General features: G+C 34.3%; 1 protein-coding gene across 1 annotated transcript in view; it reads right to left on the bottom strand.

The window, feature by feature from the left end:
- Positions 1–25,879, bottom strand: part of LOC134527434 (transferrin-like) — an 87,146-nt gene extending 61,267 nt beyond the window's left edge. Inside the window, exon 1 of the mRNA XM_063360113.1 lies at positions 25,748–25,879. Within this exon, the coding sequence (XP_063216183.1) occupies positions 25,748–25,820 (73 nt within the window). The 5' untranslated portion in view covers positions 25,821–25,879. The remainder of the gene's footprint in view (positions 1–25,747) is intronic.
- Between the last annotated feature and the right edge of the window lie 478 nt (positions 25,880–26,357).

The following is a 26,357-nucleotide window of genomic DNA, read 5'->3' as shown; positions in this document are numbered from 1 at the left end:
TGGCCATTGCTGTAAGTTGTGTCGCATCAGCGCAAGAGCGCGCTGCAGTGGAGACTCGCTCCCAAACTGCTGTCATAAGAGAAAACACGGTCGTGTCTTTGGTGGAGTGAGGTTGTATCTTGCAAGCAAAATAAAATATAGTGTCTTCCTTAGTTCAGCTATTTCCTTCGAAGCGCATTTCTGAATTCCAGCCTGCCAGTTAGTGCCAAACAATGTGTCTTGTGGGGGGGGGGGGGGGGTTGATGACCTGCAGTACATCAGCAGAAAAGTAAAAAAAAAACGTGATAGGTGGCAGGAAGGCGACTGTGTCGCGTGGCTGGTAGCCAGTAAAGCATATCCTAGGACCCATTCACCCCAGGGCTCGTGGGGCATATAAACCCTCAGTCTACACGACCTACGCCGAAGCATGACTCCGCTGCCGAATACGTCGTTACGCTGCTCGAAGCCACGCCTACGTTTTACGGAATATGAGTATTATGAATTCTTCGTTACATACATTTAGTGATAGAATATTTTTTAAGAAGGAAGTTTTGGATGGTCTAATATTTTCAAGAATCACGCTAGGTGATAAAAATCAAAGTGTAGAACCGGACTTAAGTATTATCAGGGTCGGTGCACTTATATTCTGTAAATTACATAGTGGACCCGCAGAGAATTGTAGAGACGGGCGTAAAACCGGGCGTTGGTGGTAGCATGGCAGTCAGGGCTTGAGTCGTCCATATGGAACAAGTAGTTACGACGTAACGTCTTACAGTATATATGACTTTTATGTTGTCATTTTTCAACGGATACTACATAGCTGACGTAAGAGGAGATACATGAACGGAACTGTGTAGAGAGCGTGATAGTTTTTGTTAAAGAGTTGCTCTCTAATCTTAGGCTTATGATAATTAAGCCTTTACATATTTTAAGCCATTTTGAATGACGTATGCTATGTGGCGTAAGTTACAATTACGGAGTTCAAACCGAGACATTACGTAGACAATTGTGAACCTCGTGGCTGTTTGAGTCTCTGTGAATTAAAAATAAGTTACTCGAGGGGGACCTCAGTTATAACAAAAATTTACTGTAGCAAGTATTAGAGCAACTTGGGCCTGTGGATCGAGTCAACCTTTCAATTTGGCATCCCCGTTCCTTATCTTTTCAGTCTTGCTACCCCTATTACCTATCAAGCAAACTGATTTTACCCTCTTTTAAAATGTTGTCGAAGAAAACACGTGCACACAAATAATATTTATTTATCACAAAATTGCCCAAAAAATACGTAATTACAATTTAAATGTACTACTTAATTATTTAAAGACAGTTAATATGAAGGTTGCAATTTTTTTTCATTCCCAAGGTTTTTTTAATGTTAGGTTTGGTTTCACTCAACGCGCATCTCAAGTCATGTTCCACATTGAGACGGTTACTGGCCTTTGTTTTTACTGTTACTAAAGCTGATACACCACTATCACATCACAAGAAGTATTAACAACAGGTAGAGGTATGTCAGCTAAAATATGATATGAAACACCTACTTTTTGCCAAAATGTACCAAGTTCATAATTTTTAAATTCCTCTTGAAAGTGCTATCGTCGCGTAGTCCGAGAAATTCTACTTTGGCTGACACATCTTCGGCTTTAAAATTTTCATCAGCACGAGAGAGTGCAAGCCACGTGGCACTGATCTGTGATTCTATTATCTACATACCAAAAATTACCAGCATTATTACTCCCGCTGAAAAGCGGTTTAACCGCCGCAGGGGTAATTACTCCAAGGTACGGAAGCCATGATTCAGCACCTCGGTGTCGGCGGGCTGTGCACGCTGCCGATCCCAAGACCATTGGGCGGGCTGCATCAGTAGCGGTGCTGCCCGGCTTCCCGGTGAACGAGTCCGGTCTCACAGCTGCGGACTTCTCTTCGACAACGAGTGGCCGCGTGGTCTATGATATCAAGGCGAGTTACGTACTTTTATTATTTAAGCCGCAAGTCGGTCGGTGTGTGAACGCCTGTATTACCAAAGGCAATATTATTTTGAAGTAATATTAAATTAAAGCATACACCTTTGCTTTAAGAATTTTGTATATTATTCTCAATTCAATTTTAATTATCATATTTAAAGTCAATATGTATTCGAAAATATTTTGATAATCTTTTATAAATTTTTATAACGGTGTTGTAGCAGAGATATCGAACGTCCTTTGAATATTTATATTTTCAAGATGCACTATCCTAATGATATTGTGTTTTAAGCGTGTTTTAAATACGTTCATTGTAATTCCAATATTCATAAATATGCCATTTTAATGATTTCTTTAAAGCACGTAACACGAGGACCATTGAGTACAGAGAACCCTAATATCTAAGGGTTTGGTTAACATAAGTATAACATTAACCCCAGCAAATTTTTGCAGTCATTGATTCAAACTTCGTGAAACTTCAGAGCAAGCCAATATCCACGTGTTGAATGAATAGTTCACTCTATGAATTTATTAATGTTCTAGCGAAGCTGCTCTAATATTAATGCATAATTTTTTTTCTAATCGATTGCTTGTTTTTGAATAAAAAAAATGTTCTAGCACCTTTCACCTCGCTTCATTTTTTCCATTAGAATAATGCCCTTTCCACTCTCCCAGCACAATGCTTCCACAAAAATAACTTTCACGAACCCCGAATATTAAGAAATACGTGTATAGAAGTAGATTATTTTTCACTAGCTGTTAATTTTCACTGTCTGTTAAATGATCTGAAGTCATTTTTATTTGAGTTTATATTAAAATATTATGATGAATAATGTACTTGTATTCCAAGAGCCCGAATCTATAGGGACCCGTGGAATCTGTACCCTAATGGTTTTCCGTGTGGGGGTAGTCGACACAAGTCATCTCACTAAGTCTAGCCATATAAGCATGCAATAAGCAGAAAACGTTTTACTTGGTATTAAAAAACATAGTTTTGGCATTATTATTACCTTTATAATCCTCGTGTTACAATAACGACCGCCTGCACAGTTGAAGGCATTTGGACTCCAGGCGCTCCGGGACTGCGGCCCACTCGCATTATCGTTCATGCTTCATGCTAGACAATCACTGTTCCACTGTTTCCTTGGTGCCTGTCAGCCAGCTTGTACAGTTGAATAGTCTGCCACTGCACAACTGTTGTGTGGCAGATGCTCAACTTTGTTGTATTAAGGTTTTTTTGGTTGATGGCGAACTGGTCTCCACATTGTCTATTTTGTTTTGTTGATTGTAATTTAATTTTTCATTAAATATTGTTTCACCTTTTATTTATTTTAACACGTTTAAAAGATTTTTCTGGGCAATGAATTGTGATATATCTATCCAATAATTTTAAATATATATATACTTATTATTTAAAACGAAAACTGAATACTAATTTTGTTGTTTATTTACCTGATGGCAGTATTTTCTTTTTTGTATGTGCACGACATTAGAACAAATGCTCTTACAACGAAACTAAGTTTCCCTTTGAACTCCAGTCGTTGGTGGCATTGCCTGGTAGCGTATTTATTTATTTTGGCAATGTTTTATCATGATGAAGGTTGGCAGGACTCCCCACTCCACGCTGACCTCCCGGGACCCGGAGGGATCGTGTGTCAAGCCAGTCCGGGGAAACGGGGCAGGTCGCCATGTCGCGCTGGGACGTCGCTATCTTGTTGACCGACCGACAGACAGCTCGAAGGAGCGCGCACACTGCATATCTTTGAGGCGGCGCTGATAAGGCTTAATCTCGCAGGCCGCGCCCGTTTCCCGCCGGATCGCCAGGAAGCATCTGCCGAGCACTCGCGCCCTCGCGCCGGCTCCTGTCCGCACTCCAGCCGTCTCCTGGTACATGGTCGCTACAACAATCTGCAGTCAAGATGCCACTAGCTCGACCGAATGTTCAATTAAAATATAATTTAGATTCCATGACAAAATTTTGTCTGCTAGCCTCATCCAAGCTTATCGCAAGATTGAAAATGCAGAATGTGTCATAATTGTCAAAGTTAAATGGAAACAATTGAGTTATGGAAAGTGTGTACATTAAGTTTAATTAACGTCAATCTGTAAGTTTACTGTAATCTAAAATGCTATGTGGGTTTTTATGAAAGACAACCCTTGTGAGGTAAAATTGGCAAGGATTGGATGAGGTTGAAGACCAGTGGGGTGACTGTCCTACTTGAGTGATTGATTTTTCGCTGCCAGATTGGGGGAGTATTTAAAATAGAATTTCGGTGTCTATGAATACATGGTTAAAGGTTTTTTTTTAATCTCATTATATGAGTTATGTATATATTCATTATATGTATATATGTATATATGAATATATATATTCATTATATATGAGTTATGTTTTTCCCCTTAAAATGATGTGCATCACAACCCATTAATAAACTATAATTTTATTTCACAAACATTTTGTCAGTTACGTGTAGAGTAGGAGACAATTTATTCTGTAAAACTGAAATTATTGATAGTAATAAACCCTAGATTGTAATAAAATATTTACGGATAGACATTTTGAGTTTTTGTAAATCTGGCATGAAATTTGTTTTTAAATGACAAAACTCTCCATATGGAAAAAAAAACACGAAAACTTCAATCAACCTGTAAGGGAGTTAAAAAAGCAAATTTATAATAACCGAGAGCTTGCCGTAAATATATTAATGAGAAAGCAAAATTCGTGTGACATTAATTATATAAAAATTTAATACGTTTGATAAATTAGTTTTCTAATCTAACATAGCATATATTATTTACCCGAAAGTATATCAATATTAACCAATCTACCACATATTTACAGGAATGATGTGTGACAAAAACATAAAAAATTTAAAAATAAGTAATTCCAAGTACTTAATCATAGTGCATTACGCTGAAAACTTGAGGGATTCGTAAGCAACCTGGTAATTTTAAAGTACATTATAAAATAAACAAATCCTATAAGCTTTAATCAATCTTGCTCTATAATAGATATACTTATATTTATTCAGAATTTCAGCTGAAGGTTCCCATTTGCTGCCAAAACTTTAAATAAATTTTAAACATTTATTCAAAATCAATTTCTTGGAAATAATATGAATAAATAACAAAGCATGTTCTTGCGATATGTTTTTTGAGACCAACGTATGATAATTTGTCTGCTCAAATAACAAGCCGATAAGGTATTGAGATTTCTGTACATCATTCTCAAAAATTTAACCATTTCATATCAATTCCCAAAATCAATTTTTTTTTATTTAACCTAAAATCAATTGCAGCAGAACAAGAAAATACTTTGCATGTTGGAAAGAAAGAAACATATTATAATACTAAACTGACGGTTACTTCTTTGAATAAAAAGAGACATGTTAATAAAATATGTATTACACCACAGCACGCACTATAAAGGCTTTATCTCCGCCACATCAGATACGAGCAATGTGCAGGTGAACTTTAATCGAGATATAAAACGTTCCATAACCTTTATTCCTGGAAAGTCACGTAATGAATGGTTAATAGGCTCGAGAGCCTCTTCAGCAACATGGCGTGGGTGTTCTATCGAGTGGTTTCAGTTGCACTTTCATAAATGTGTACACGCTCTATTTTTAACACTGTGAAGCAGTGAACGTAGACTTGACAGTTTGCTTTAAGCATATCGTGTGGGTTTTAAAATGACCAATATTTATAATCAATCATATATCATAATTCAGTCATATAGGCCGGCTTTGGTATAATTTAAGTCAGCAGTAGTATATATTGGTTCCTCCTGTACCTGGGTCTGAGTCCTAGAGTTAGCACTGGTGTTTTAATTGTGACGTAACGGCCACCATATTGGATTGTGACTTCACGGCAGCTACCCTGGATGACTTAAACCTTTGATCTTGACCTCTATCACCATCTTGGTATAAATACCTCACTCCCAAAATTTGCACTTTTCTTTGTGTCCATTAATGATGCACTTTTAGTTACGGTGGCATCACAATCAAGTGTCCTACTCATAAACGTTGCACTTTTCGTTATAGTGGCATCACTATTTACCCCCCAACTCCTAGGTTACATTATTTTTCAATAGTTTGTAGAACACCATCTTGGGTTCTGAAGTCATGGCCTTGACATTTATTATGACCTTTAACCTGGACCTTTGACATTTAGCCTTAATCTGCCTTGATCTTTGACATAGACCACATATACCTTTTACCTTAGCACCGGCCACTATCATGGATTCCGCCATATTAAATTCCATTAATTTGGAATAAACTATTCTGGATTATGGCATAACGCCCACTAGCTAAATTCCGTGGTCACAGCTACCAACTTGTGTTTCTGTAGGTTGCTTATCTTGGATTAGGTCGTCACAGTCAACATTGTGTTATTTTCTGCGGGATGTCTCCATCTGTGACTCTGATAATTGTTCCTAGAGGGTGAGAGCATGACTCTGTCTCATACATGTTAGGTACGATTACCTACCGGTTTTGTAAAACCTTTATAAACATATAATTTTTAGGTTTTTTGTAGAAAATTCATTGGAAGCAAGATGATTCGAACCAATACAGGTCTGACCTCTAGAATGTAAAAACTACAACTTTGACCACACAGCCATCGATACATATACCAAACTAAAAACTAAATAGGGTATGTATAAAAATAGCACTTATTCAGATTTGTAATTTTTTATAATAATGAAGGTATAATATTAGCACATTTTAGAGGCCACTGTCGATATATTTGTATTCAAGGCTTCGTACTACAATTTTAGGAAGTACAGTAAATTTACGAAATTCTCACCGAAGAATTCATCTCAAATAAACTAAAAGTTCTTCTTAATTTCACATAAATGGTTCTTCGTAGAAACAACGACGTATTTCGACTTCCGCATTTCGTTTATTCGTTATGAATAGGGTGAACACACGTGGAACCAATATGAATGTTTTTACAATAGATAGACTTAACCAGTTTTTGAATGTTTTGTTTATGTACCAATATTATTCTTGTGAATTTATGTTCAAAGTAATTGAACTTAGTACCCGTAAATTTACTAATATAAATAAATTTACAAAGATTCCTGGATCATTTGTAACCAGCGTTCTTCGTAAATCTAAGGTGAAATTGTTCAACAGTGTAGGAGCACTATGGTTTCGTATTGCACACATCATGTACTAGAGTGCAATGCCACCTACTTGGTTTAATTTAAATCCACTAGATTGCAGTAGTTTTGATCACCATACTGCCGTAGCATCCGCCATTTTATCCGTCATTCTGGTGATAATTATAAAAATCGGTAATTATTAGCCTACAAATTCTAAAAATAGTTCTAAAATCATTAAAAAGTTAATTATTATATTGATTGATTCCAATAACACTTTCGTTGGTTCTTTTGTTTGTGAATTCAATATTGTTGATGTTTGTTTAAATAATTTATTTAATTAAATATGACGAATTCCTCCAAAGAGGCTTAAATTCCTAACTTCAATAGCTGTCAATGTCATATTGTCAGCAATTTCGAAAAACTGTAATTATTAATGCATATAAATTCTGAATCAGTTTAGAAATCATTAGAACTCAACCTATTAATTTATTTGTAAATTTGACGGATTTCCGTCCAGTTTTTCTTCTTTTGGTAGTACTAAAAGAAATGTAACCCAAAATTATTTATTACATTAAAATTTCCAATTAACTTGTGAAGAGTGTATTTTCCTTCAATACTAAGAACATGATTTCTATACGAGATAACTGACCAGCTGAATACATAATGTTACTTGATATCACTATGCCTACCATAGCTTTCGTAAATACTTGACAAGCATTTCAAACAATCCATGACCAATGCAAGGCACATAGACCAAACATCTACGAACCATGAGGCCTTCTCTTTCGATACTTGACATAAGTATCTTTAAAACAATCTTTTACCTATTTCATTCTGACAAGATAAAAGTCTCCAAACATCCATAACTAAAGTATGGATATAACCTATTACAAAAATTGTCGATAAACTAACTAAACATGTTTGCTGATTACTATAGAACCAAGCATCTTTTAAACATGTTTTATGCTTAATAAAAGACAAGGAGTTTCTAAATCATTACATTTTAAGTCTTGACTACAGATCTAAATACACATATTTAACGAAAAGGACGCATTTTTGGACACACCTTCAACTCGGTAGGATACGATCTACGAATTACGTTCAGCAGGATGCAGTAGGATAAATTCGGTATGATAAGATCGGTAGGATACGATAGGTCAGATACAACTGACAGTATAGTAAAGGATATGGTAAGAAATGATAGGCAGGATACGATATGATATGATCGGAAAAATACGATTTTCAGGATACGATAGAATACTATCGGCAGAATACCATAGGATGCGATCGGAAGGATACCATAGGATACGATAGGCAGGATACGAATGTCAGGATACGATCAGCAGGATACGATATTTACGATAGGATACGATTGGCACTATCTGAACCCTAAGTCAGTGAACACATTTTCCACAACTCACTGGGAGCAGCATCAAATCCTCGCGGCGCTACCATAAGTGAAAATTTAAACAAACTCTGAATCCCGCGACAGATTTTAGACCCACTCTCGTATTAAAAGGTATGTGCTCAAATTGTAAATATCTTTTAAACTTTGGCGGAATCAATAGATTATAAAAGTAGTGACAGGTAGTAGCAGTCAAAAAATTAGCTTACAGAGTAAGAAAAACGTACAAAATTATAATTTACTATCATGTTTTAGTATTTAACTTTTTTTCTATATTTGACCGCAAAATTGGTGAAAAGGTAGTAATTTTTTAACATGCTTGTATTAGCTTCACTTGTAACTAACTATGAAATCAAATCTTGGAAGTACATTTTAACCTACTTCTAATAGTCCTAACGATTTGAAAATTTTCAAGTATATGTAATCTGGATGACAATACAATAATACCATTAATCTATCTCATCACTATTAAATTCGAGGACTTAGCATAGTCATGTATTTGCGTGAATGCAATTGCATCGCGGCAGTCTGTAAATGTCGAAGATTGGCGTTAGTTCCTTTTGAGAGACACAATGGTTTAGGTTTACCCTAGATGCAATCTATTTAAATCCTAGTGCATGTTTCGAGAAATAATATGTGCCTATTACTAAGGACTAAATTTAGGGAATCTTTTAACAAGTTTGACTCCAAAAACCTCTATGTGTTTGCGAAGTCTTCAGTTGAGCCACAATTTTGACATGATCCAAAGTTGTCTAAACTAATACAAAATGTTGTTCTAAATATGTTTTCTTTCCTGTCACACTAAATGAGCAGTGAAATTAGATATCGCTAAAACACAATGGTATGTGTTGTACCAAGATGCATTTCTGAAAATAAATAAGGGTTAAATAAATATTTGGCAGATGAAGGTGTGAAAACGTTTAAATGAACTTGAAGCACATATAAGTAATGCGAACAAAGGAGAAGTTCACAAGTTGGCAGGAGTTGTTTTATTTTTTTTTGACGTGATAACGTCTTATAAATCGATGAACGCCAGCTGCACGCACATAAAGCAAGACTCTTTGTCACGTTCCGCCTGAGCCGAGCGTGCAAGCGAGAGCGCGGAACAAGCGATAGAGAGGCACGATCGGCTTGTGACGCATCTATCTCTCTTCCACTCCATCGGCCGATGCGTCCGAGTAGAAGATAGACAGCGGCAGCACACAACCTAAGTACACGTGAACTGTTTTGTCAACTGTTTATAAAGTGAAGTGAAAAGTTAATGTGATTTCCATTATTTATTACAACAACAATTGCGGTAAAAAAGGTAATTAATTCTTGCATTTTAAGAATTTTATTAGCGATATAATCTCATATATATGTTCTTTGATTATTAAAAAAAAGTAGCATCGGTCGGCGAGTGCAGTAATAATAGGTTATGTTACTATTTTGACTAAAAAATTATCTCATATAAACGATCGTATAAAAAAAACTGCTTTTATTTAGTATTCAATGAAAAAAATTGTAATTTTCAATTAACTCCTTCTTTGTATTATACAAAATAATGATAATTCAGTGATAATAATTAAATTCAATTCATAAAAGTATGCAATTTTTCATCACTGTTTTATTATGACGTTATCACGTAAAATAATCGTCCGTAAACCGAATTTACAGACAATCCCCTTTTTTAGATATAATTTTTGTGGTTTACTGACTTTGATTTAGCAAAACGTGCTATCGTTTACTCCATGTGCTTCTGATTATTCATGTAAATATTTTGTTGGTTTTCTATATGTGCTCCTGATTATTCCTGTGGTTTCTCCAAGTATTCTTGATTATTTCTGTGGTATCTTCAAGTGCTCCCGATTATTCATGACAGTATTTAGTTGGTTTTCTTCATGTATTACTGGTAATTACTGAAGAAAATTCTGCTGGTATTCTCCAAGTGGTTCTGGTTATTCCTAAGAAAATAATTGTTTCGAGCGTTTTTATTTTCGATATAAGTTAGGCAATTGTATTCAGAGTTTCGTTTACTTAGTGAATTTCTGTGACCAAATCAGCACTTAAAATATTTTGTTAGGTGTAATTTGGACAAAAAAAAATTAATTACTCAGACAAATAATATGTCTTAAGATGGCTAAGAATCACTATCATGCAAGACGAACTACCTTCTCCATAATGTCTAGCGAAGCCCTCAGTCTTACAATCGTGAATGAACATTCCGCATCTCACATGAAAGAGCGACTATCTGTACAACATGTCAAACAAATAGATTTATTACTTAGGCGATTAATATTGCTTGAGACAGCTGAGAAACACTGACATGTGACTCGAATTTCCTTCTCCATTTTATCTAGCAAAGCCCTCCTTTTCTTGAGATCGTAAGTGAGCATCACACATCCACATAAAAAAATAATATTTACCTCAACACAACATGTAACGGTATATGTTGAGAAGAATGAGAACTACTTGTGACAAGTTTCTCATATGTGATAAATTAACTCTCGCTGGCGAAATATTAAAAAATATATGTTTAAGTAATTTTCCAATTTAAAACTCTCAGTCTGCACCTGGTATTAGTCGCAGAAGCTAAAATGGTTCCTGGTTCGTTGTCTACAGCTGTATCGAAAGGACAACGCTGTAGACACTGCAGCAAGGAATTTTTATTGAGAAAGAATGCTAGTCATCTTGGGAAGAATGATTATGTTAAAAACCCACTACGAAAAATGTTAACCTGTGACCGGTGTAGCAGGTTGTTTAGACGAAATGATAAATTAAAGACACTGCAGAACTTGTAACGCCAAGCCCACGTAAGAGATAGAGGACATCGATAAAGCCACTACACTAAGGAAGATTGTGCTGCATGATGTAAATAATCTTCCTTGTCTTCAATATGATTATGTTCATATTCCTCCTGATATCGACAAAGATTTTAAATTTAAGGATGCTGACGGTTTAAGGAAGACTGAACCAATGTATGTATCATCAGCGTAAAGTTTTGAGAATACATTCAAACCCATTTCAAGAAGATCCTTTTAGACACTGAAGAAGCTTCGAAGTCAACTATTTCCAATACTTACAGCAATCAAAGTGAAGATACTGACTTCTACGACGATGGCTACAGTGTCTTTGAAGCTGAAGACAAGACCAAAGTCTGTGATGAAGTTCGGAGGCCAAAACGATGTTATAATTTAATTTATTCTTATCAATTTTACAATGATCACTGGAACGATAGTTAGTTACTCTTATCACTGGTTGAGAATTTAACCAAGGACGGATATCGATCGAATCTATCATGATTTTAATAAGTGATTATTTTGATGATTTTTGGAATTTTTTTTGACAAATTTATAGTTTAATTATAATGAATTTCGAATCTGGCGGTCATTACGTTATCATCAGTTTACTGGATACTGGTAGATGAAAACTTTTAGCAGCTTTTAAGATTTTTTTACCATATTTAAATGATTTTTTACCTGAAATTAACTTTATGCATCTGTCGATGATAAAACCAAGGACAGGAATCGATCGAATCAATTGGAGGCTGGTTGGTGATGAATTAATGCCTCTTTTAGGTTTTTTCGCCATATTTTTTAAATAAGTAATTTTTTTTACCTAAAATCATTTTTATTTTGCATTGAGAAAGAATCGAACCAAAACGGAATTCAATTTAATCAATCAGAAAATTAATAAGTGTTTTTTTATGAATTTTGGAATTTTGTCAGAATTTAAAGATTAATAATTACGGATTTTCACAAATAGAGTATTCCAAGATAGCGGATGTAGAGTTATCTAAAATAGCCGACGAGGTCCGTACACGTGGAACATAGATGAATCCTTACGATTGGCAAGCCGCCACAAAAAGCTACTGCAAAATCGTAGTCCCATAGGTATAACATTGTCCCCTAATCGGATATTATACACTACTCACGTAGCTTGAGAAAGTTTTTCCAATACATTACAATATCTTTAATAACTGATTTGAACGTTTCATATTTAAGGTTCACAAAATGTATGCTACATGATGTCATAGACTTATATTTAGATTTAGATTTACATTTATTTGTTAAGTAAATAATATTATAAACGAATTACTATAAATTGTATACCTACGGTATATATTGCAAACAAGTGTTATTTTTATAAGCTGAGTTACAGATATCTTAAATTTGCTAGTAGGTTCAATAGTGTGTACCTACCGTGTTTATCTTGTATACACAATTCGCTGTTATTTTTATTTCGTAATAATTGTTTACCTATAAACAAAGACTACTTTATTGTTTCTTATTTGTAAACTTTGAATTATAGTATAGCTGTTAGCTAATACGCAAATGCCCATTTAAAAAGAAAGTTAAAGACAAATACGTTAAAATAAAATATACTTCTCGTACGATGTTTAGTGTGATTACATTATTTTTTAAAACAGTAGTGCCTACTAGATACATTCATTAATAAGTTAATAACTTTTAAAAAAATAAAATGTAATACAAAAAGAACCAAAAGCATGTATTAAATGTGGCCTAATTGTGCAGAGCCCGTGTGTCAGACAGCACCTCCGCCTGAAGGTCGCCTCGGCGGGGAAGGATGGCCTACTGCTGATGACGTCACAGGGGTGCGCGCAGGCCTCAAGTCTAGTGAGTGTTGCCTGAGCTCTGGAAACTTTTAACCTCTAATTTCAATACAACAGCTAAGCTACGTACGGTTTTAAATATAAAAACGGTGTGAGTGCATGTTATATAGGCTAAACTCATGCAGTTAAACCACTGTAGGCAAAGAAAGCTATTTTTTATAGCTTTGAGTCATGTATGATTCCCACGTGTTCCAAGACGTAGTGGATGTTGCGAAACAGTGTCAACCGCGATAAGGCAGTCCCGCTCGTGACGTCACAAGGCGCGGCCCCAGTTCCAGGAACAGCCGCCAGGAGGTGCTCGCTCTCGTCACACCCGCGACCGCAGCGCGAGACATCGCGCGTGACAGACGTCAGCGCCTGCCGTTACGCCATGCTGATGGCCTGATCCTGTGCATTTTGGTACTGTGGCACATGGTGCTTGTTGTTTTCATTTAGATCCTGCACATGACAAAAACTTGAGATATAAATATTATGATCTTAAGTTGAATATAAAGGGATTTGTGTTTTTTATTCAACATACGATCATTATGCATTGTTACATTAAAAGTTTTTATGTGCAGAATCTTTCGACGTACTTAAGTAAAACAGCAAGCATCATGTACCACAAGATAAAAATGTACAGGATCTTGCCATCAGGATCAAAAGATAAACTTGCATACATGATGCGGAACTTTTACTTACTTATATATCAGTTACTTATTAACAAGTTTCTATGGTGGATAGTAACACTGTAGGCAAGTGCAGGGTGTTCAATGTTCTGACATAAAGAAAAAAAATTATCTTATGTTCGAGTAGCACCAGACCAGCTAATCGTTTAACGACATTTTAATTTCGCAGTTTTGTAAGAATATTAAACTGTCGACGTATAAATGTTTGCTGAAGTATCTGTCAAAATAAGTGACACCTTACCGGTAAGAGAGAATATACATTGAAAAAATTGACTATACATTGTCATGACTGTATCACTAACACTAACCCGGAAATCAGGGTCAATAGGTTCGAAGTCAGAGTACTAGACTTACAATGCCAAATACATCGGTTCAAATAGCACCCAGGGTATGCCTATTGACAAAAGAAGGAGATTAAATAACCCAATATAATATACAATTCTACTGTCATTCACGTCATGATTATGAGGGTAGTCTTCCACTGCCAGAGTTGACGAGACAGCCAGCATGTCCACTTCCGGGGTGAGGACATCGATAAGAGACAAGAAAATGGAAAAAAACGGAAGATCTCGCCTTCAGTTGTTTATAAACGAGCTGACGTATCCGACGTATCCGACGTTTCCGGGCTAAATCATCCATTAGAGCTGATTTTCGGAAAACCACGTTCTCAGTTGATAGCTATTTAATGTAAAGAACATGCCTGCCAAGATTCATCGCAGTCTTCGATCTTGTCAGCTTCAGGCCGGTCTCTGTTGTTCGCAATTTCATGGAGGCGACTAGAATTCGATGTAAATATTTATACAATTTCCATGAAGATACTACTTTCTTCGTTAGTTTTAAATTTTTAACTATTAGCGAGATATGGGATAGTATTTTTAGCATTAGCATTTTAACATTCTTCATGATTATTATAGCGTATAATATTTGCTTTCATTACACTTATATTGTTTTGTAGACCTGTCCTCATTATCTTTAGTCAGCTTACCTGTACAGGTATTACGATTTTTATTCAAGAAATATTTTCGAACAAAGGATTCCTGACACTGGCTGCAACTTAATGGTTTTTGGCAAGGACCCAAAATACACTCGGTCCTCTAATGACGTTTAGCACTCAATTATTGTCAAGGAAATCTTCTTGCTGCAATATCTACAGCGATGTCCTTTTGCATCAAACCGGTATCCATATTAGCTTCTGTGTTTAATACAATCTGCTTACTAAGAGTTATAGAATTGAAATAATTACCTACTAAAATAGAATTTTCAATATTTCATCAGCGAGAGTTAATTTATCTCATACAAGAAACGTGCTGTAATTACATAGTTCCTATTCTTCCCAACAGATGTCGCCACGTATCGTGTTGAGGTAAATATTATTTATTTTTATGTGGGATGCGGGTTGCTCACTCACGATCGCAAGAGGCGGGCTTTGCTAGACCTCAAGGAGAAGGAAATTCGTCTTGCTTGATTGTGTTTCTCATCTAAATTAAGGCATAGTAATTTACTCAGTAAAAATATTTTTATTAGAATACTTCAAAATAAAATAAAAATATTTTAAGAGCTGATTTGGTAATAGGATCATAGTCAATGTCAAAGGTCAAGGTTCAAGGTCAAAGGCATGGTCAAAGGTTAAGGTCACGGTCAAAGGCATGGTCAAAGGTTAAGGTCACGTTCAAAGGTCAAGGTAAAAGTCAAAGGTCAAATATCAAGGTCGATTTCAAAGGTCAAGGTCATGGTCAAAGGTAAAGTTTTTCTAAGATGGCTGCCGTGACGTCATAATCCAAGATGGTGGACAGTGTCTCCGTCTCCACACTCTGACTACAGTCCCAGCTCTAAATATTATGTACTACTTTTATGTTTTACTACTATTTGTTATTTAAATCCTACATATATATTTATAAATGTTTCATTTAATATTTATTACATATCCGTTATAAATATTTCAGTTGATATTTAACTATAAGTACAAATGTTCTCTATAAATATACCGTATATGTATCTAGCTATAGAAGCGCTATATATCGTGTCGATATTAAACACAACCTGGGTTCATGTAGGGCTATTGGATTGGCCCCCCGCTGCCGAGGATCATCCAATCCTGAAACATGTCTGTGTATGTCTGGCGTTACAGAGAGCTACGGTGCCTATTTCCGGCGGACCTCAGGAAGCACCCACCGACCCCATGCGCGGGGCGAGACGTCTGACTCATCGCAGCAGCCATCTTCTCATCAACCGACGGCCGAATCGGGTCGACATGACGGCGATATTGTCGCCTGGTGACCGATTACGGTGCGCGCTTATAAACAAAGAGGGAGAGGAAATGAGGCAGGCGCGTGCGTAACTAAATACAGCTATACAAGTGTTTGTGTAAGATTCGTGTTGTCCTTGCGAGCAGAATGTCACGGCCACATAGGCTACAAGAGTTGTCAAACTGGCTGGGATGTTAGGAAAAAATTGCTTTGGCCCCAATAATTATTTTATACTGGATCGCTTATACGATTCCATCATTCATAAATCTTAAAATATTAAAAAAAAAAACTATAGAATTATGATAGGTATTTGGTTTTGAAAACACCGCAGTTCTCTTCTGTCAATGAGAATCTTTAGTTTTTTCGCTCCTTTCATTTTTGATGACGGTATCTGAAAAAAAATTAAGAGTTAAGGAAATGTTGCTGGTTTGCCAATAGTTTTTTTTAAATGTAACTATCCAATAAAGAGTTTGCCAATAATTCACATTAATTTTAAATTGTGATTTAGAATCTTTCGAAGTATTACAAATCTGTCCCACTATGAAAATAATTCTTAGTGCCTTCCAAAAATATATATTTTGACTATAGTTTTGTAAGTTATTTAGAGAAAAAAAAGGAAACTCCATCTTCGAGGAATACTGGTTAAATTTAGTATTCATATTTGGGATAGCCGATTAGTTGGCTTTGATTTACAAAAATTTTAAGTTTAAGTTAATATTTCTTTATGTAAATAAGAACTAGGGTTCAGAATTTTTACAACTGTTGTACAGCCATGTTTGAAAAAATTAAAATGTCCCAAATTAAATGATTTAAGATACGTTAATGAACCATGTTTGGTGTAAATAATAAATTTAAAACATAAAACTCAAATGATGGATCATGACTATACCTACTACTTTACTGTACTATTTTTAAAGATAATTATTTTTGTATCGCCCTTTCTACTGGCCTTTGCCACAACCACTTTCATTCAAAGTATAATAAGAATATTATGTTTGTAAGAGGTGTGCCAATTCATGCCAGTAATCTGCAATAAAAGTTTTCACATTCCTGACGTATCAGGCATGCAAAGGGAAAAGAATAGAAGCGTCAACTCTTGGAAGCTTTTATTCATGACCCCTGTCCTGAAGCTACTGTGTATGTGTGTGTGTGTGTGTGCTCTGTATGTTGTTGTGTGTAACAGGAAATTGTGATGCTCACTCAACGATTTCCATTCTTTTTTTCTGCCGAATGTAAATGGTGAACCATCACTCTTTTAGTCTCAGTGTATACCGATATCGAAGACCTCAGGAATCTTTATTTCTAATTTTCCGTTTGTGCAGTTTTGAAGTCTGTGGAATAACTTTATTTGAATAAACTAGCCGGAGTACCCGCGTGTCCGCTAGCAGAATACACTCGCGTGCTCATTGCTCATGCCCCTCCTCGTGGGTGCGCCACTGGCATTGCAAGAGCCGTTGCCATGGATACGCAGACGGCATCAACAACAATTAATGGCGAAATTTCATCAAATCTTGCTAATCAGCTCCACCAGGTGGCATCTAGTGCCAGGGACTCTCAAAACTGACCCCTTTAATACGAATGAACTTGCAATGGGAGCTCACCTCAAAGTTGTTAGTCTTGGTCGTGAAAAAAATTAGGTTTACTGATATATATATATATATATATCAGGCTCTTGTCATCGTAACGAGATAAAATATACACCAGTTTTTACGTATATTCATTATCTTTTAAAAACAATCAGGTTTCATTAAAATCGGTCAAGTAGTTTTAGCGCGATGCTCGAACAAACAAACAATCAGACAAACAGACAGACACAATTCTGTTGATATACCTATTGTTATTTCTCCGGGTTCTGTCATCGTAGAAAATTGAAATATAGACCATTTTTTAAGTCAGATCATAAGTTTTTAAACACAAAACGTTTCATCAACATCGGTACAGTAGTTTTTGCGTCAACCTTGAAAGATAAAACAAACAAACTAAAGTTTTATAATAGTATATATAGTATCAAAGTACCAACACAACAATATCTAACATCAAAACTGGTTTTCCTGTCAACATTTTATGATTATTTTATAAGTAAGTGTTTGCATTGAGTTTTCTTTCTAATATTCAAACGTCTTTGAATTTGATAATAATAATAATAGATAATAGTTGGGTTTGGTTTTAATAATTCCAAAATACGCAGGATATTATTTATACCAATACAAGTTAAAGCAAAGTTTAAAATGCAATAATATTGTCACACATATAACGTTCAGTTTTCCGTTATTTATAGCATCTAGAAGCTTAATTGGAAGTAAATTTTGTAGTTCAGTTATCACTTTAAAATGTGTTGTAAATACATCGTTGCATAAATTAACTAACATTCAGATTGCAAACGAAACATAATACGTAATACAGATGATTACTGCATTACTGGAGTTGACTCCTAGTAGTTTCTTAAAAATAATGGCTACTTCCTGGTATTTTCCAGCTATGTATCTTTAAATACACACACACACACATAAATATATATATATATATATACAATTATATATATGTAAATTTGATCTGCTACAGATCTAACCTCACACGCAACAGATCAGCTCAGTTTACGGATACACCATCGTCCTATTCACATAACTAGACAGAGTAAGTTTAACGTTTTCAGATGCCTTTAAAAAGCTAAATAGGCACTCAAATATATTTAATGAACTACACATATGTGCGTTTGTTACGATCGTTAACGTTAAAAATGATAACTTTTAGTATGTGGTAATTTTCATGTAGATAGCAAAATTTTATCACTGTAAGTAAATTTGTTTTAAATTAAGTTGAGGCTTGTCTTTACTAAAATACAAGTTCAAATATTTTTTTATGATTTTCAGTATAATGGTAAATATTGAAATATAAATACATAAAATATCAAAATTCTAATATATTAGTAATAAATATTATTGGCAGATGATAAATTTTAGTATCGTATAAAAATTATGGTAAAGCTCTAGGCAATGGGTATTATTTACGGAATGTATAACTCAAAAACACATTTGTAATATTTGTGTTTTTATTTCTTCCTGCGTAAACGGCTCTACGAAAATTTTTGAAAAGTTATATAGCTAATTCAAACACAATGCTATAAATAATAACAAAATTCTACCTTAAGTGAGTGACAAGAATGTCAAAATGGCTTATAATGAAAAAAATTATAATATCTCGGGAACTAATCAAGCATAAATTAAGATGTTTGGTATTAACACTATTCACAAAACTAATAGGACTTGTTACTGTTATGCGAAACTCCACTTTTAAAATGTGTAAAAGGGGTAGTATTAGTTTCATGAATAATAATTCACTATCACCAAATCTGCAAATGCAAGAAATGAGCAACTGATGAACAACATGCACACCAAGCGTAGTGCTGCACTTTTGTTTTTTTCATTTTTCGTAACCTGAAAGTGAAAATGGGTTATATGGACTTTTAAATTAAAAAAAAACACGTTTATACACCTAGGAAACGTTATGTTCTTATTTTAGTACAAATGAAAGATCATACTTCCAAGTGGGAAGTAAGGAATTGAGCAAGAAAAACATGTATAGAGATTTACGTTTTTTAAATTAATCACTAATGCACTGCAACAAGGGTAAGAAATGTTTTAATTTAAGTATATCACAACTCATAGTTTAACCATAAAAGAGGGCAGATTGGACTACCCACCGATACACAAACGTGAAAGATTGTATGTTTGTTACCCATTCTTATCTTTAATACTGAACATATTTCTACACAATTTGAAACAGAGGTATAATATTAGCATGAGGGCTACATAGAGTTATGAAATCAACACAAATTGGAGTAAAAATGTGTTCAATACTTTTACAAAAAACAAATTGTAGTTAAGACATTGGGCAAGTATTATACGCATTACAAGAGTAATTTTCTTATCTCTATGTACACAAAGCAAGCCTTGAAGTCATGTGTTCGTTTTATTTAGAAAAATATAAAAAAGTTATGAAAATTATCATAAAATCCTAAGATACTGCGATAGTAATAAAAATTCCGGTAATTTTAACGACTTGCCATATCTATACTAATATTATAAAGCTGAAGAGTTTGTTTGTTTGGTTGTTTGTTTGAACGCGCTAATCTCAGAAACCACTGGTTCGATTTGAAAAATTCTTTCAGTATTGGATAGTAAATTTATCGAGGAAGGCTATAGGCTATATTATATTATCAATAACATTAGGGATCCTTACTAAAAGTCAAATTTAGAATCAAATGCGTTGGAGGGGGTTAGATATAACATGCAGTACACGTACGAAGTATGTGTTGACAATGCTGCAGGCGCTAGAAGTTTATTTGTATATGTGTAACTACGTCAAACATATTACAAAACAAAACTGAATGAGGCATTGCAATGCATGCCGAGCATTAGCTAGATAATGGAATTTTTACAATATTAGTAATCCCTTATTTTTCAATTTTTATATATTGCTTTATAGAGTCTAGATTACATACAGACCAGGTAAATAACTATCAACTGGCAGAACAACGTCTGTCGGGATCTGAAAGTGATATAAATTATTTTGCACATTTGACATTCAAATTAAGAAGACAATTACTAACTACATATGATCTCCAAACAGTTCCCCTTCACCTTGTGTTCAGCCCGGGCAACGCTGGGTACTGCAGCTAGTTAAAATATATAAAGAAAAGCATTATGCAGGTTAAAAATATTGAAATATTTAAAGATGTCTACATTAGAAGTATCTCGTAAAAACCTCTTGACTAGCGCAAAGTTCTTCTGCAAAAATGAACAGAAGATCGCTTTTATTTTTTATTGTCTTATATGTTTTCAAACTCTTTCAAACGGAGTCTTACTGCATACGAATATATAAATGTGAAAGGTGGGATGATACGATTTTTGTTATTTACGTATTTTCCACGGAACCTAATAGGATAAATGGTTGTACAGAGATATCCCATATACTGGATTAACCCGTGAGCTATTTGTCATTACAAAATTTCACCCCCAAAGATGAGTTTCATAAAAAGGAAACAATTGTCTGAAGTAACATATGAAATGTAACATATTAAGAAAAAATTAAAAACACTTAAAACATCAAAATAATTTCACTATTTTTTGTCGATTACTGATTCAACTAAACGATAGTAGTTTACATATACATATTTAATAACTATAAATATCTCCAAACCTAATTTCAAACATATATACTACATAAATTATTATTTCATTATCGTTTTATGAAATCCCACCTCCAAGAGGGTGAATATGTTTTAGTTTTTTCATAGTAAATTATTGAGTTTATGACTTAATTATGCTATTAACTTCGAGTTTAAATTTTATCAAATTTCACTCCAATAATGGTGGAAGTTGGGTATTCCTGATTTCATATAATAATTTATAGCACTGAACTCAAAAGAAGAAGTTAGGAATTTCAGCGTCAAATACATGACAGAAGAGTTAATTCATGAGCATTTTCCATTTTTCGATATCTGACAGCCAAGGTAGTAAAAAAGGGGGCCAAATCCGTTTATTTATTTGTTTTAATGAATGGCAACTCGTATGCTAAGATGATGCACATGGAAATAAATAAATACCATTACCGACTTTACTTTTCTGTTGCTACACTTTACAAAATTACAGAGAAAGGAATGATTATGTTAAAATTTTAGTTAACACCCATATTTTTGAATCGAATCAAGCTTATGTTGAAATAGTTACGATGAATATCAAGCACTCTAAAACAACCAAATATGCTTTACCGTGTTCCGAAATTTGATTCTTGTGATGTGGAAAATTCGGGTAATTTATTTCATAAAGAATTATTCATATCACCCTATTTTCGAAACAGGACGTTATGTAAATGATCATTAATTTTAAGTGTATTTTTTTAATTTTTCAGAATGTAATAGTTTAGGTCTTAATATTAAAGTATTAGCATAAGCTTATATAGGTATAGGTAATAAATTATTATTAGAAATTCTGGATTAAAGCATCCTACTAGAGTGTTAAAATGTGTATATTTGTATGTTTTTAACTACATACCGTCTATAGCATTAAATTAATTTCGATGCTCGTATGAAATAATTGCATGTCCACAAATTGCATTAAAACCAATGGGTTAAATTTAAACTGTCAAAATTTCCAGTTCCTTACTAAAAACCGTTAAAAGTCTATTTAAAATATTAATTATATCTTAATATTTTTAAAAACACTTGAAAGGAACAAATTAAATTTTATCATAAGGCTTTTAAAATTTTACTCCAGAAGTGTTGAAAACAGGCTGATTTAGTCTTATAATATCAACAGAAATCACCTAATTCATTGCAGCATTAGGGGTGATTCGTGTGATAGGCTACTATATTTTACAAATATAATAAAGGCAATTTTATCTTTCCCTCTTGGTTAAAACGAGTAAGCAGTCAAACGTTTTGAATTATGTCCATTAATTGCTCAAAATCAAAACAATCCTATAAAATGTAAGAAAATCGTTTTAATGGTTGTAATCTTATACCAATATCTTATATTAGAATTTTAACAAATAATTAATTTATTCTTAAAAATTAGGCAAAAATAGGAAAGTTAAATACTATAAAATCCATGCACAAAGCATACAAATTCACTAAAACACAATGCAAAATGCATATGTAAAATTTGCATCAAAAATGTAGACGTGCGAATTTTTTTAAAAAAATACGCTCCCTAGTAGAAATAAACCAAGCTTTGTGTGATTATTCCAAGGTAAAGTAATGAGACAAAGAATTTTAACACATATTCTTCATAAAAAATAATAAACTTTACTACAAATTTTAAAATTTCAACCCTGACTGGTTTTTTGTTTTAACAAAATCTAATGTAAACTTACTATTTTATCGTGTCTTGTTACTTGGTAACTTTTGAAAATAATCACATACTTAAATTTAATGTTTAATAATAAATATATCCTTGAAGTTTTTAAAACATGAAAAGGTATATATTGTTGTGCCAAAAAAAAAGATAAATGTTTTTTGATCCATTTATATTTAAATTCTTTTTCCTTTTTAGTCCATTGAAATGTTACAATTTAAGGACCGAATATTGCATTTTTTAGAGGACAAAATTTTATTTTTGGGACATGTTTGGGGTTCAATAGAAGCTTAACCTCAAGTTTGTGGGGTCGCCACCCTTGTCCCCCGGACGCCATCTTGGAAAAAGGGGTGCAAACACCTTTTTCGTGATATCTCGTCCTACAAAAACTTTGTGAAGACAAACGTTGTAGCAAATTGCTTTGCCTACAAATATGTTCATAAAACTTTTTGCCCTAAATTTAAAATTAAAGAAGTTATAAGCAAAAAAAAAGAAAATTTCTATAAAAATTTTCTTTTTTGCTATATAACTTTTTTTCCATACATTTTACAAAAAAAAAATTACCTCAGAAAATTTTGTAGATCGTCTATTGAGGAAAATTTTTCTCTATTTTTTATTTTATTTCATTCATTTAAAACGCTGTTACAGCGCTCCAAAGTTGATCGGGTTCGTCAATCCTCATGAGAATCCGGTCAAAACGAAATGTTTAACTTAGTTTGATAAATTTTTTTTATTGTAGATACATATTTTAAAAATTTTTGTTAAATCTGTACAACTTTCCAAAAAAAGTAATTCGGAAAAACTTTTTTTTATTTTCTTCCGACAACGATATCTCTCGAATCAACCAATTTCGACCGGATTAGCGACGATTGATGTTGTTTTTTAAAGTTAAGAGTTGATTAGTTTTTTGAGTCGATCGGTAAAGCTGTTTAAAAGTTATTCCAAAAAATCAGTTTTATCGAATTCTTTTATTGACGATAAATCACAAACGAATTAACTGATTTTGACCCGGTTTGCAGCGATCGACGTAGTTTTTTTAAGCTTTAGAGCTGATTAGTTAAGCAGTTAAAACGTTATTCCAAAAAAAGTGTTTCAACTTTTTTATTTTTGAGATTTCTCAAAATCTACTGGTCCGAATCGGTTAAAATTTTTAGGAAATATAAATTTAGTATAATTCTTTGGAACCCCACTTAGTTCATTTCAATTGGTCAAGCCGTACAAAAGTTATAAGATAGTTACATACAAGGAAACTAGGGAAAACATTCAGGGAAGCTTCCTAGGGCCTCAAAACGTCGAGATCTGATAACAACTAAATTTTCGAAAAACTGGGTAAAATCAATAACTTCCCGATTTTTGAAAATTTTCAATTTTCTTAGCGGAAAGTTAAAAAACGCGCCTACAGACTCTGTCTCATAGGTGGCGGGGAAAAGAGTTAGCAATGAATAAGTAAAGTTGTAGGTAGGGATTTAACAAAAATTTATTAAGAATATATTTATAATAAAAAAAGATAATCAAACTAATTTAAACATTTCGTTTGGACCGGATTCTCATGAGCATTGACGAACCCGATCAACTTTGGAGCGCTGTAACAGCGTTTTAAAAGAATGAAATTAAAAAAAAATATAGAGAAAAATTTTCCTCAAAAAATGATCTACAAGATTGGTCTGAGGTAATTTTTTTGTAAAATGTATAAAAAAAGTTATAGAGCAAAAAAGAAAATTTTTATAGAAATTTTCTTACTTTTTTGCTTATAACTTCTTTAATTTTAAATTTAGGGCTAAAATTTATATAAAAATATTTGTAGGCAAAGCAATTTGCTACAAATTATGTCTTTACAAATTTTTTGTAGGACGAGATATCGCGAAAAAGGTGTTTGCACCCCTTTTTCCAAGATTGTGGCCGGGGGACAGGGGTGGCGACCCCACAAACTTGAGGTTAAGCTTCTATTGACCCCCCAAAACATGTCCCAAAAATAAAATTGCGTCCTCTAAAAAATGCAAAGCTCATGTAACATTTCAATGGACTATTTCTCTATTTCACGAGTTTATTTTTCCGAGCTTAGTTCTGTAACAACTGTTTCTTCTTTAAGGTTATCTAATCAGAGTTCTTTTTTTTTCACATCAATTTGGATCAACAAGTTTTATAAACATATTTATTCTTAATTATGTTGTCATTACTCTCACTCAATGTTGTCAGCTCATTATTTTTAAAGCTTATACAATCAGAGGGAACACACAAGCTGCTCACATCTAAGTTTTGTTAAAACTTAAAGGATTTTAAATCTTATAAGAATACTTTGTTTAGTGAAGAATAATGATTATGTACGTACTCGTATTTGCGGAAGGATTCTGAAGTATGCATCATAAACTAGATAGCAGTCAGCACGTCACATACAGACTCTTTGGCTTATCACTTGGTAAATTTTAACAAAACCACATTTTATTACTCTCATCACCGTATTGCCACATCGCTTCACCTAGATTAAATTTTCAAATAATATTGTATTAATTCATTAGTTTATAATAATGTGTAAAATATATTTGTTATTGCGAATTATATATGAACGGGAAAATTAAAGTTTATATAGCATAAATTCGTTTTCTATTATTACCCTTGCAGAAATACTTCAATTCTCCATTAAAAACCAATAATTAGAGCCTTGACCAGTCATTAGATTACTCACTAATAAGAGTGGTATTGGTCTTTTGAAGAAGTTCATTTAAAAATAATTTGGGTCTTCTTAAGAAGTAATTAATTATTGTAGGTTGTAATATTGGTGATAACGTGGGCCGAGACGTAGACCGTGGTTCAGTAGGAGGCGCGGTGCAGCTCCCCGAGCTGACCTGGGTGTGGGTCGCCGGGAGACCGGGTAGCTGACCTGGGTGTGGGTCGCCGGGAGACCGGGTACTCACACTGGGTCTGAGCGACGACCCCGCCGACTGCCAGGGCGCACAGAGCAGCGGTCCAGAGTGCTGCACACTTCATGTCTGAGGCTTCCTTGCTGGACTGTTCCAGGTGACCGCACCACCTCGGCCGTCGACGAGCTGGGAGGCAATGCGAGGATGGCACCGCTATCGCCTTCTGGCCGCGCTGATAAGGTCCCTCCCTCCCTCACAGTCATCCTCCAGGTAGCCGGTATCTCCCGGCCGACGCTGGCCGCGTTCGGCGAAGCTCGGTGCTTTCTCGCAGTTTCACGTCGCGCCTTCTCGCGGAATGAAGCCAGAATGATTCCTCAAACCGGATACGGATCTCGGCGTTGTAACCATGATTAATGCCCCTCCTCCCCCAAATCTGCAAACAGCAAGAACCTTAGCAGACATTATTTTTGATTTTTAAAAATCTAAGCTCTCGACATAGAACATTTTGTAGGAGTAATTTCGTAAATGAAACGGAAGTCGAATAACCGAAAATGTGTTACCGTGGTGTCGTCAAGAAAGCGGACCCACGTGTATCAACATCAACCCGAATATTGTCACTTTCGTAAACATTAGGGGACATATCAAACGTATTTGTGTGCCAAAT

Source organism: Bacillus rossius, chromosome 1 (genome assembly GCF_032445375.1).
Source record: "Bacillus rossius redtenbacheri isolate Brsri chromosome 1, Brsri_v3, whole genome shotgun sequence".
Taxonomy (NCBI): domain Eukaryota; kingdom Metazoa; phylum Arthropoda; class Insecta; order Phasmatodea; family Bacillidae; genus Bacillus; species Bacillus rossius.
Note: the sequence above shows the minus strand (reverse complement) of the source record. Positions and strands in the feature narration are given on the sequence as shown.